We start from the raw sequence: 13021 nt of genomic DNA on the forward strand, positions 1-13021 counted from the left end.
CTGCTTTTGCTTTGTGAAGACCTAAAGGTACTTTTCTTAAGCAAAAACTGTCTGGGCCACTCGTTTCTCCTGGGGAACTGTCCTGGGTAAGGCTACATACCCTTCTGCACCACCCCGGTGATGAAAGGTCATCCTTCCAGTGGGTCTTCTTCCAACATCCACCAGAGAAGCAGAACCTTGCGGGGAAAAAAGAGGCGGTTTCTGCAAGGATAAGGAGGAAGGCAGCAGGTTTTGGCTGGGGAGCTTTCCCCAGCCCAGCACAACCTGCTGCATTTCACCCTGGAGCCTGCGCATCCTTGCCTCCACCGTTCCCACCACAGCAAACATGGCCCAGCTGCACAGTTCGAAAGAGATGGCCTTGCAAAATAATCCCAAAGAACCAAAAATAATCCCTCCCAGGAAGCAGCAGCCTGGTAAATCACTCCTCCCGCTTTCGTTTTCTTTTGCAACTCAAAAGAGCGTCAAAAATGCTCTCACTCAGCAAAGAAACACCGGGATGGGGGTTAGAGAGAGAATATCTTCTTTCAGCTGATGCAAAGTTGAAGTTCGGCTCCCATCGATCTCCTGCAGGCACTGCCTGCCTGTCTTAGCAGCAATGAAAGAGCTGAGTCATAAAACCCTCCCTTTCCAAAAAAAAAAAAAAAAAAAAAAAAAAAAAGGAAAAAAAAGAAAAAAAGGAACTGAAAAAAAAAAAAACTCAAAAAAAAAAACCCAGAGCAGGGTCTGTAATGGAAACACTAAGCGACTCCAGCTGGAACATCTGTTCAATGTGATTTCCGTTCCACCAGCCACATCAAAGTCAGCCTCCTGTGAGTTATGCACCGAACATCACAAGTGGGATTAAAATCATGTTTAATAGTTTGATATGCCATAAACTATTTATACTGCCAGAGCCCAGTGGCTCTATGGAAATGCACATCCAGCGTGCGGGGATGGGGAGGAGCAGGGATATTGCTTATCCAAAGCCATTTGCTCCAAGCCTCTGCACACACAGAGGCAGTTGCTCATTTTTACACCTTTTTTTTTTCATGGCAAGAAGGGATTTGACTGCATCGGTGTTTTTTGCAGGAGGTGGGAGTAGGAGAAAGAAAGCGGAGGGTCTGCGGATCAGGGTGAGGGGCACATCGCTGTGTTGGAGGGTTTCCTGCTGTGTTTATCCTTGTAGCGCTGGAGTATTTTATTCCCTTTTGTGCTTCCTACTGGGGAGTATGAAAGCCTAAAGCTGAAGAAGCATCTTAGTCAGCTTCCAGCTCCTCGTTCCTCCTCATTTGGCCCGCAGGTTGCTTTTGGAGTCAGGGTAGAGGTTTGGAAGGGCTCGTCTGGGGGTCTGGGAGTGCCTGCAGCCCATGGAGCTCAGCCCAGGATCCCAGTGATCATTTTCCAGGTGCTAATTTAAAATAAGGAGAGCCGAGGGGTTTGTTTGGGTGCCTGCCTGGCTGCACGGCTGGCGAGGAGTGAAGCCGGTGCCCTGGTGAGAGCCCCCGGGGACCCGTGGTACCTGGGCGTGCGAGCATTTGCATGCAGGCTCTCCTCCCGGCTGCCTGTAGGCTGGCTCTATCTGATTCCATCATTCAAATTAATTACAAGAAGCCAGGCAGGAATTATAATTGTAACCAAGTGGAATTACATTCTGATGAGTTACAATTTGTCTCACTTTTTTTTTTTTTGCTTTAAAATACCCCAAAACACACTCGCACACCCAAACCCACGCTATCCGCGGCACCCGCCGCCTCGCGGGGAAGCTACCGCAATATTAGAAAGCCCAATCCCATTTGTGAAAGTCAAGATCAAAGACTTTAATTCATTTCCTTTGCTCTTTTTTTTTTCTTTTTTTAATCTCTTTTTTTTTTTTTTTTTTTTTTTTTTTTTTTATTTTGAGTGCAGGAGGGAGCTGGGCTCATTTTAATACGAAGAGGCTCCTCTGTAAATCGTAGGCATAGCTACTAAACCATCAAACAATGGGGAAGCTACTAAAGAGAAGTGTGATTCATACTTAACAAAGGAAGGTGATTAGCTGTTGTTGTATAACAATAGGGAAGTGTCAGGATGCCTGCAAATGAATTAGGAGCCCACTATATATCTCTGGGCTGTTATGTTAGGGAAGCTCATTTATATTCCCAACTGCGCCCATCTTTATTGTCATTTGAATTGCACATTTTAAAATGAGATTAGGGTAAATTGAAAATACCTATAATTTCCCCGTCATAATTTCCCATCGAGAAGGCAGGTGGCTTTGCTCGCAACAAAGCCGGGCTCTGGCTGGGTAAATATCACTGGGCATAATGAGGTGGGGACGCGATGCAGGAGGAGGAGGAGGAGGCACTGCAGCACTCCGTCAGCCGCTGCCTTCCTCTCCTGTCTCATCCAGGCTGCCCCCCAGCCAAGCTCACTGCTGAAGCCACCTCGGAGACTCCCCTTCCATCCCCAGCCAGTGGCCTTGCTGCAAGGATGACCCCAGCCCATCCCTGGGCAGGGAGAGACAGCCTGCAATAACGTTCCTTTGGATGCTGTCCTGCTCTCTCAAAACACGGACAGACTTTCTGCTTTCTCCTCCTGTGAGAGCCTCCTCCTGCAGCTCTGCCAGTGCCAAGCCTTCCCATGCCTTCTTCCTCATCATCATCCTCCATTTGGCTTTTCCCTCCGCAGCTCTTCATACACGTGAGGTTTCCCCTGTGCGCATTACCTTTGCAAAGTGGTACCCAGAAGAGAGGTGGCAGCCAGGCTGTTCTCACATCAGTATGAACGGGGCTTTGAGCAACATGGTCTGGTGGGAGGTGTCCCTGGCCAGAGCAGGGGGTAGGAACGAGATGATCTTTATGGTCCCTTCTAACCCAAACCGTTCTGTCATTCGATGCCCAGTTAGAGCCCATACCCTCGACTGAAGGTGTGGAGCAGTTTCTGGAGAGCCAGGTCTCTCCAGCAGGACCCTGATCTGTGTATGGTGAGGGAAGGTGGTGGAGGGAGAAGCTGGCAGGAAAGCTTTCGTCTCTGTTAAGCACAATGGCACTCCTTGAGCTTTCATTAGAGCCACGGATGGCTTCATGACTTCACAGCATCCGAGCAGTGAATTGAGCATCACAGAATCATAGAATCATGGAATTGTTTAGGTTGGCAAAGGCCTTTAAGATCAGCAGGTCCAACCGTTAACTTGGCACTGCAAAGTCCACCACTGAACCATGTCCCTAAGGCACTAAACCACATTCCTGAGCCACTAAACCATCTCCCTGATGCCACCTCCAGCCCTGAGATGCTGACCCCCTTCTCCAGCGCTGGGCTCCAGGATGCCCATCCGCACGTGATGCTAAGGGAGGTCCCATGGGCTGGTGGGTACCAACCATCTTCTCTTCCTTCAGCTCAGCAAGGCTGGGCCCCAGCCCCATCTCCTTGGGTGCTGAGCGGGAGGGGGGGCTGCTCGACTGCAGCCTTTCCCCATGCTCCGGCTGGGAAGGATGTTGCTGAGATACTTGGGAAGAGGAGAGAGAGAGCAGGTAGAGGTAAACACATACCACATCCTATTTTAGGATGTATTTTTGCATATGCTGTATCAGACTCCTGCCTTAAGGGCAGGAGAGCTGCCTCAGCTCCTCTCCTCGGCCCCAATGCGGTCTCCAGTGGGACAACTGGTTCTTCAGGCACCTATAAAACCTCTCCACAAGGCCATTTCTTTCTGCTTTTTCCCTCAAATGAGGTCCCTTTCTTAAAACCTACAGCTGGAGGTTTAAAACCCCCTCTCAGATATCATGAAAAATTAAAACAATTCTGGATATATTTTTTTCCCCACTTAAACATTGCACCCTTTTCTCACTTGCTTTCATCGGTTCTCTCCAAAATTTTGTTTGCTGCTAAAGCATTTAAATGCTTATCGTGTGAAAAGAAGAAGAGAAACCGAGCACCAGTTGGAAGAACTGAAAGGCCTGTGACACCAATAAGTGCTTGGCAGAGATGATTAGGCTGATGAAAGAGCAGAAATGCCACTTTCAAGTTAGCAGATAGACAAAAGATCGTCATTACACGGCACGATATTAAATAGGAGCTTTTCAAAGCAGGCAAATTTATTTCCTTAAACAGGAATCAGAGCCGGCGTTAACAGTTTTGAAGTGAAATGCTACATGGAATGGCATGCGCAGCTCCTGCTTCTGACTGATTTACTGAAGCCCTCCAAGAGACAAGCGGCGCGCGTGGCATGAGCCTGTCTTACAAAGCCCTAAACATTATATCACAGCATCAAGAAGTTTCGAGGCTTTTCTCATGTTTTCTCACAGCCGAGTGTCGCTTTCCAGGCTCGGGAGCCTGGCAGGCAGCGGGCAGGGGGATGCTGTGCCATATCTTCGGGTCGCTCATGGGCTTGTCGCTGTCTCTTTGCAGACCCACCCCTGGTGAACTTGTCCGTGGAGCCGCAGCCGGTCCTGGAGGATAACACTGTCAAGTTCCACTGCTCCGCCAAGGCCAACCCCGCCGTTACCCAGTACAGGTAAGGTGCTGCCCCGCTCGCTGGCACCGTGCATCTCTCTCCATCCCTCTGCTGAGAGCTTCTCACATTCCCCACCCTGAGAAGTTATTTCCTCCAGGTGACCCAAGAGCTCTCGGCAGCTCTGGCTGCAGTTTCTGGTGGCTATTCCACTTGCTCCCGTGTCTATCACTGCTTGGTGGTTATTCAAACTCATCCCCATGGTCTCTGCTGTCCTCCAGCCGGGGGATGCAATGGCTGGAGCCAGACACAGCCCCCGATCCCCGCAGAGCAGCAGAGACCTGCCGTGGCGCAGTCCCTCTTCCCAACATCCCTGCTCCGATGGCTCCCCGATGCTGCTCTTGCCTTGATGATGTTGTTACATGTTGAGAGGCTCCAATTGCCTCCGCGTTGGGCCGTCTGCTACATTTTGCTGCATGCAGCAAGTCCTCGGTCAGAGATTCATTGGCGCTTTGGAGTGGATTAAGAGGCCTGGCACCGAGCTGGCAGAGCCATCTGTTTGGGGACATAACGAGCAAAGCAGGCTGAGTGAAAAGTCTATTATGGGAAAATTCCTTTTTTTTTTTTTTGCATACTCTTTTATGCTTTGAACAATACAACTCCATTGCCATCTTCGTGTAACCCTTAAGCAACCGCCGTAAGCCTCTCTATCGCCAGCAGCATGGAGCAGAGCTTGGAAGGGGCCGGAGCAGAGGTGCCTGGGCTGGATACACGGGGGGACATAGGGAACAGGCTCTCCTTGAGTGGGACAGTCTCTTTGAATGGGTTGTTACGAGCTGGGATCTTCATTAAGAACTCCAGTGAGCTTGGAGCAGGGCACGGGCAGTTGAGAGGCTCAGTTTGGCAGTGATGAGGCTGTTGCAGGAGAAATCTCATCACTTTCAACTGCAAGTTGTAGCATCGGTTGGACTTGATGATCTTAAAGGTCTCTCCCAACCAAAATGATTCTATGATTGAGTTCTATGCAGTAGGTCTGGGATGAAGGTGGTGCATGGGCTCCCTGCCTGCACCCCTGCACTGGGGCAGTCCCAGCCTTCCCTTGATCACTAGTTGTCAGAACGCTGCAGGGCTGCCACCATTAGAAAACACCCCTTCTCTCAGAGGTTTCTCTGTCTGAGTAGACAAAAAGGAGGACTCAGAAAGCCCCACACATGCTGGGCTGCACCCCCAGCAGCGTGGCCAGCAGGGCGAGGGAGGGAATTCTGCCCCACTACTCTCCTCTCTTGAGACTCCACCTGCAGTGCTGCGTCCAGCTCTGGGGCCACCAACATCAGAAGGACATTGCCTTGTTGGAGTGGGTCCAGAGGAGGCCACGAAGATGATCTGAGGGCTTCCTGAGAGAGTTGTATTGTTCAGCCTGGAGAAGAGAAGGCTCCAGGGAGACCTTAGAGCCCCTTCCAGTCCCTAAAGCTGGAGGAAAGCTGGGGAGGGACTCTTGATCAGGGAGGGAGCAATGGGACAAGGGGGAACTGTTTTACACTGGACAAGGGAAGACTGAGATGAGATCTCAGGAAGAAATTCTTTGCTGTGAGGGTGGTGAGAGCCTGGCCCAGGTTGCCAAGAGAAGCTGTGGCTGCCCCATCCCTGGAGGGATTCAAGGCCAGGTTGGAGGGGCCTTGGAGCAACCTGGTCTCATGGGAGGTGTCCCTGCCCAGGGCAGGGGGGTGGAACGAGATGATCTTCAAGATCCCTTCCAACCCAAACCATTCAATGATTCTATGAAAAATATGGGTATGGAAGGTGGAGTGGGTTGTCATCACCCTTTGGGAGAACATCATGCTGACTCCTGGCTCTAGCTCTTGGCCAGGAGGTCCTGTGTCTGAGCCAACATGGAGACATTTCACAGCAACCAGGTACACCCCAGTCCCACTGCTGCGATCAGCCACTCCTCACTCCTGCCTTGAAGTTAGGAGTGTGCACACACAGGCGTGCAATCAGTTCTGGTTTTGCAGCAGCGTCAGTTGATAATAACAGAGGAGGCACCTCCGGGGACAGGTTACCATGACCTACCTCCTGTTAGGCTCGTACAGCTTAATTAGTACAATTGAGTTTGCTGGTAGGAACGATTCCTTCCGGCTGGATATCTGCTATCGGCACAACAAAGCAATAATTGTGTTCCCAGTTACACAGAAAAGTTATTAATTTGAGAAGTCAATTAATGTCAAAGATACAAATAGCCCTGTTTTCATATTTACAGTTAGAAGGAAAACGAAGTGCGTGACAACCTGGAGAAGGATCTGGGCAAACATCCCACGTGGGTCTTGCACCGTGATTGATTCTGGTACAGTCGAAGGCAGAACAACCGCCTTTGGCTGAGGAACCAGGTGGTGGCAAGAGCCTGGCAAAATTTCTGCTCCAAAGACAGGGCACCAGGCGTGATCCTCAGCAGCAGGGGCTCTCACATCATCCCTGAACCCACCCCGGGCTGATCCCTGGCCAGTGGAGCTGCCTTGAAGGCTCTCATTGGGATTTTCTCCTTCCTCTTGGGAGTTTCCACCCTCTGGGTACATGGCCCTCCCCGGCCAAAACAATGCTGGATTGCTTTTCTTCACCAAATAGCAGATGGACCCACCATGCTTCTCCCGTCTTTGGTGCCGTCTCATTAGTGCAGGGTCTTTGCTGTCCCCTGAAGCAGCAGATGCTGCCCTCAGCCACCTTCTTTCCTTCTTGCCCATCCCAAGGCCACGTGTCTTGTCACCCGTCCTGTTCCCTGAGCACTGGGATTTCTGTTTTGCTGCAAAGTGCTTTGTGATTCCTTTCATGATAGACTTTGTTATCAAAACTAATTGCACATTTTTTTTTCAGGTTATGCTTTCTCATAAAAGGGATATTTGGGGGAAAAGAGAAAGGAAAAAAAAAAGAGAGGCATGAAAAATTGAAGCACTTTGGGTTTCGCATTTCTTAAGTTCCCTTAACATGTTAACATCACACGAGGCTCTTTCCCTACCACTGTGACAAGCAAACAGGATTCAGCAGCGCTCGGCAGGGCTTCCTTCCACTTAATGGCTCTGATTGATTGAGGGGGGATTCATTTCCCTTCCAAAAGATCCCAAAGCTCTTCACTGACTATGTAAAGGCGGCAGATGTTTCGGCACTGAAGCTTGGAGTCCTCTGGAGGGGGACATCCAAACCAGGAGCCACTGTCTAGGAGGAAAGGTGTCAGAAAAGGCAGAACATGAGCTCGATGTCATCCCCAGGGCCACTCAGGACCCCATCACTGGTGAAAATGAACTTATTCTGCCTTAAAAGCAAACAATACAGAGAAAGAGTGATATTTTTTTTTCTCCGCAGGGAGAGAACCGCTCTAATATATCTCCTATGGCTTCTCTCATCTTCAGATAGAGATACCAGATCTTGGTCTTCAGCCGACATTTATTTTTAATACTTCCCAATATGTTTGTCAGTAAATAGCTCTGAACACAAAGGAGAAATGTCTAAACAACATAAATCCCCTTTTCTGGGCATAAATCCACTGCCAGCTCCACTGGGCCATCCCTGCTTTGAATACAGGAACAAGCTCTCACCTTGCTGGAATTTGCAAGGGGTGATAAATTCTGCAGAGGATTTGCACGCGAGGTTTTTCCGACTGGGAGAAGCAAGCGAGGTCGAGCATCTCACTCAAAGATGCTCGGCTGGGAAGCGTCCATGAACCATGCTGCTCGTTAGCAATAAGGCACTAAAGCCAGTCCTGGGGTTTTAAGCACAGGCTCTTCATTAGGGTTGTAAGAAGCAAAACTCACCAAAATTTCCCAGGAGACAAAAATCTCCTTCTGCCCCCACCCAAGCCCCCCATAGAGAGCGTAGCTTTGATGAAGTCAAGGCAGCCGCTTTTTCCTCGAGAGGTTTTCTTCCTGCTCTCTTATATAATACATCACACACGTGGGGGTTTTAATGCGAGGAAAACCTGGTTAGAAAGGAGACCTTGGAGCAATCTGCTCCCAGAGCCTGAGTGGAAAGTTACAGCCTGCGCCGCATCTTCTCTTCTTGGGGGGGGCGGGGAATTAATGACATTCTGTCAAAATTGACAGGTTTCCGCGAAATGTTTGGCCTCAGTGGCATTTTCTAATGTGAGAAAAAGCCAGAACCTCTCTGCCTTAAAATTTGCTGGTGTCTCATGATGTTGGGGGGCAGGCAGGGCTGTGGCAGGGGGGTCCTTTGCTGGGGACACGGTTCCTCTGCTCCTTTTCTCAGCTGAGCACACCCAGCAGCTGAAGCTGGAGCTGAAATCCCAACCCTCCTCCTTCCCTGGCAGCAACGATTCCTTGACAAGGAGCATCTTTTTCCCCAGGGGGTTTTGTTTGCCCACGATGTCACCTGGGCTGTCACTCGCTTTTGGACACGGGACAGGCTGGTGTCACCAAAAGCGAACGGGGGGAGTCGGGCAGCGGGCTGGTGAGCTGTTGCAGTGAGGCGTGAGCGGGGTGGTTTTGTCATAGGGATGAATTAACCCTGGCAGCAGGGTTTTTTGCTCATTTGCATGTATTTTCTCTCACCATAGAGAGCAATCTTTGCACTGACGTATCCTATGGCCTCCGTAGGGTCTTATACCCCATCTGGCCTGGGTTTATGCCACCTCCACCTGGGATCGTGTTCCCTTTGCAGCTAAAGAGGAGCTCAGCCCACCGAAATGCTGCTCCACAGCTCCTAGCTGCTGCCGGTGCAGCATCTTCTGCTCGAGAAAGACTCAAGGGGACCTGGGCTGTGTGGCAGCACCTCCATGGATGTGTCCCCAGCTGCTTGAGCACGCTGGGCATGGGGCTGGAAGCCCAAAGAGGCTCCCTGGTAGCCCAGCAATGGTGGGGGAAAGCTGCCCCTTCCTCCCCTCTCCTCCCCCCTTGCCTGGAGCCGCTGCCTGCCTCTGCCAGCTCGTTTGCAGGCAGAGCATCACGGAGCCGTGGTGGTGCCAGGCTGGGGGAGCCGCAGCAGCAAACGGCTCCACCAGGCAGCCAGCATATGTGCGGGCAACCTGCACCGCCTCCTCTTCCTCTAATAACCCGCTTCCCACCCGCCTCTGCCTCTCGGTGGACAAATCTGGGATGGGGAGGGGGGAATTTGGGAATTTACTGACTTTCTTTTGCTGCAAGCGAATGGGCAAGAAAGGGAAAGCGAGAGAGAGTAATTAGCTGTCGCCGTTGTTCTGCCACCTGTGATGGCGGGTAAAATTAATGGAAAGCAACAGAAGTTGGGGCTACGTGAACCGACTCACAACCAGGCCTCCTCTTTGCTCACTTCAGATCTCTCTATTTGCCAATCTTCTCTTGGCTTTTGATGTCTGTTGTGTGTCTGTGGGGTGTTTTTTTGCTGTTATTATTTATCACTCGCAGTAAGAAAGAGAATCTTTAAAGTGGCAGAAGAAAATGGGAAAGTTTAATATTGCAAGAGGCAGAGTCCCTCAGCCTTTTGGGCTCCTCCGATGATGATTATTTTTGCAGAGCGATGGGGAGTTGGTGCAGGCAGGGCAATAATACATATCTCACTCTCGCGCATTGATACAGTGCTCCCAGCCCCAGGGCCAGCAGAGACCTTTGCAAATAACGTTATCTTTGTAGTCACGGGGCGGGGGACATTTTGAGCCACCCTCCAGCATCAGCTGGAGTTCTAGGGACCGTTGCACTTCCAAAAGAAGGGGTGGGACTGATGGACGCAGACAGACAGAGATGGAAAGAGAGAGTTATCCCTCCCCAGCTGCTGCAGGGTGTCTGGCACTAAGTACACCAGCTGTGAACAGCACACACAACCCTCCATAATTGTGTGGGACATGGCAGAAGATGCAGCTGATGCTGCAGCAGAAGGTCAGGAGGAGCTGGGAAGCATTTATTTAACAGCCACCCAGGGGATGGTGCTACACCACTTCTTCCCCACCCTGCAGCAAAAGGGGGGATTGCATTTTGTGTGGTCCAGGCAAGCTCCACCCGCCCTTGTTGGGCTGAAGCCGAAGGTGCCACCTCCCCAAATATTGGTGAAGGTCTTCCTGCATCAGCCCGCTTGGTGAACTGCGGCTGCAGTTCAGGGCTTGAGCCACACCACCTTCCCAGGTGACAGGGTGCCTGGTCAGGCTGTGCCAGAGCTCAGAGCCAGCCCATGGTGTCCCTCTGCCCTCAGCCCCACTGCCACCACCGCAGGGCTTGGCTTTGCAGCGGGAGCATTGTTTGTTTGTTCGCTCAGTGGGCTCCGGTCTGTAGAAAAGACCTTCTTGTTTGGTAAACACTGTTTTATCTTTGAACCAACAGCATGCTGCTGCTCATCAAATATTAATCCAAACTCAACTGCTTCCTAAAGAGGTTTCCTTTAAAGGCGATGGGGCTCGAATGCACCTGATGGGAGACAGTGTCCTCACCTCCCTCTGCCTTCGTGCACGTGAAAACAAAAAGATGTGACTTGTTGCTGTTGCAAAGGGGCAACAACAGGGAAGAGATCCAGTGCTCGGCCCTTTCCTCAAGCCTGCTCCATGGGGTCCTGGCTCTGGTTCGGATACAGGGTGGGCATTTCCCACCCAGCCTCAGGCAGATGTGTGGATGAAGATCCCCAAGCACCTTCGGTAGATCTGGGGCCTACAAGAATTGTACATCATGCCTAAGTACAGGTCTGAGAGTATTTTGGCTGCTGGTCTTGGGGGAGAAAGTGGCAGGTTTGTTGGGGTTCAGGTAGATATGGAAAAATTGCACCTGATGTCAAGAAGCTCTAAGGAGAGAAGGAGAAAATAATGATACACATCAGCTGTGCTTTGGCCTGCCTGTCTGACACCGTGCCATCTCAGAGGCATTTATTCCATGCAGACACATTCCCATATTTTGTTTTGACAAACCCAGAGGAGAAGTTCAAACTCCACAGAGCGTTGCTGCTCTTTTTAGTTTGGGTCTTGCCTGTACAGTTCTGGGACCTGCTGGCATTTACCAGACTTATTCATGAGATGCTTCAGGCTGCCATGGAGAAGTCAAGCTCTCCGAGAGCACATGCCCCGTGTCCTGCTGGAAGCAGCACCACCGTGGCTTGAAAGTTTGCTCAGACACTTGAAGCATCTCCCTTGTGGCTTTGCTTTGCTACATGGCAAAGAGCCGGTCGATAAGAGTGTGTGCTGCTGGGTGACACCAGGTGGAGGAGAAGCAAAGCCAAGAGCATTATAAAATGGGGAGAGTCTTATCAAAGGGATGGGGAATGGAGGAGACAATGAGCAGATGGCCAGCCCTTGGGTGAATCGTTGCACCTTTACTGCCCCAGTAAACGTGTCTCGCTGGACCAAGTGATTTCTGGAAGCACATCCATCATCAGTCAATCAGTCGTGGGCTCACCACATAGACCCAATGTCTCCAAAACAGATCCCTAAGGCAAGAGGAGAGACAGCCCCTGCCCTTGGCATGTGGCTACGGCAGAGGAGGAAGCCCAGACTGAAGGTCAGCAAGTCACCGATTCATGTGCAGTACCAAGGGTTTCCCATCCCGAATTCCTCACTCTCCCTCCTCAGGGATCAGACCTGTTCAGATGGGGTCCCCCATGCCAGAGGGCGGCTCCCATGGATGCCTCTGAAGCAGGCACCTCTGAAGTGAAGAGAGTCGGTGAGGCAGTGAGGAGAGCTGGGCTGATAGGTGGATGCATCCTATTTCATCTGATCATGATGAAGCTACATCCTCGTCTACAGAGCTGAGGAATTCTGGTCTTAGGGAAGGCAGAGTCTTGGGAATCGTTTCCTGCTGCCAGGACCATTGAGCAGAAGGATAAATCATTCCAGGCACTGGGAGTAGATGTCTGTCTTCCAGCTAGCTCTCCACAGCTCCTTTACTTGGTGAGCTGGGCTTCTGGATGTGCACAACATCTCTGTTCCCAGGTGGAAGGCCAGGGGAAGGCATATTTGAGGTTTAATGTTCTTCCATGACACCAAAGTTGTCCCTGCCTCTCCCATTTAACTGCTGCAGAATATGTTCACAGATCCATAGGCTGCAAAGGCCAGAAGGGATTATTGGATCATGGGAAGCTGGTGCAGAGATTCACGGCAATGGATTTCATTGGCAACTTTTAACAGAGAAGTGGTAAATGGTGCATTTAATGGGCACGCCTGGCGCTGCCAGCAGCCAAGCCACAGCAGCGGCCGTTTTCCCTATTCTGGCACTGTAAGACCTGAATATGCTTCAATATGAAATTCAGATGGCCTTGAAAAATGTCACCTGAGACCTGGTGTGTTTGGTATGTTACCTACTTTCTTCTGCCCATTCATGAAGAGCCCGGAATAAATGTGAACATCGCCCCTGTACCCTGCATCCCCTGGAGCTTCTGATCACTGAGACCACTACCTGATTGGCACATTTTTTTTGTCTCCCCAGCAGACTCTGCAAAGGAAGGGAGATCAGCAATATTAAGCTCTTATTAAATGACAATCACATCTCTATTAATATTTAAAAGGGAATGTCAAGGGTTTGAAACACACTGCAGAGCAGCCAGTGACCACAGACGAGGTGTGAAGTCCATGGGCGCATGAGCACGCTCCGACCTGTCCATCAGGCTCAGTGTCACAGTCACAGGGGAAAAATACCCAGACATATCTGCTGGGGACTCCTAGGG

General features: G+C 50.8%; 1 protein-coding gene across 1 annotated transcript in view; it reads left to right on the top strand.

The window, feature by feature from the left end:
* KIRREL3 (kirre like nephrin family adhesion molecule 3) overlaps positions 1–13021 on the top strand; it is a 130491-nt gene that overhangs the window by 77119 nt on the left and 40351 nt on the right. Inside the window, exon 7 of the mRNA XM_074162283.1 lies at positions 4366–4471. Coding sequence (XP_074018384.1) covers positions 4366–4471 — 106 coding nt within the window. The remainder of the gene's footprint in view (positions 1–4365; positions 4472–13021) is intronic.

The sequence above is a fragment of the Numenius arquata genome, chromosome 22 (genome assembly GCF_964106895.1).
Source record: "Numenius arquata chromosome 22, bNumArq3.hap1.1, whole genome shotgun sequence".
NCBI classification, from domain to species: domain Eukaryota; kingdom Metazoa; phylum Chordata; class Aves; order Charadriiformes; family Scolopacidae; genus Numenius; species Numenius arquata.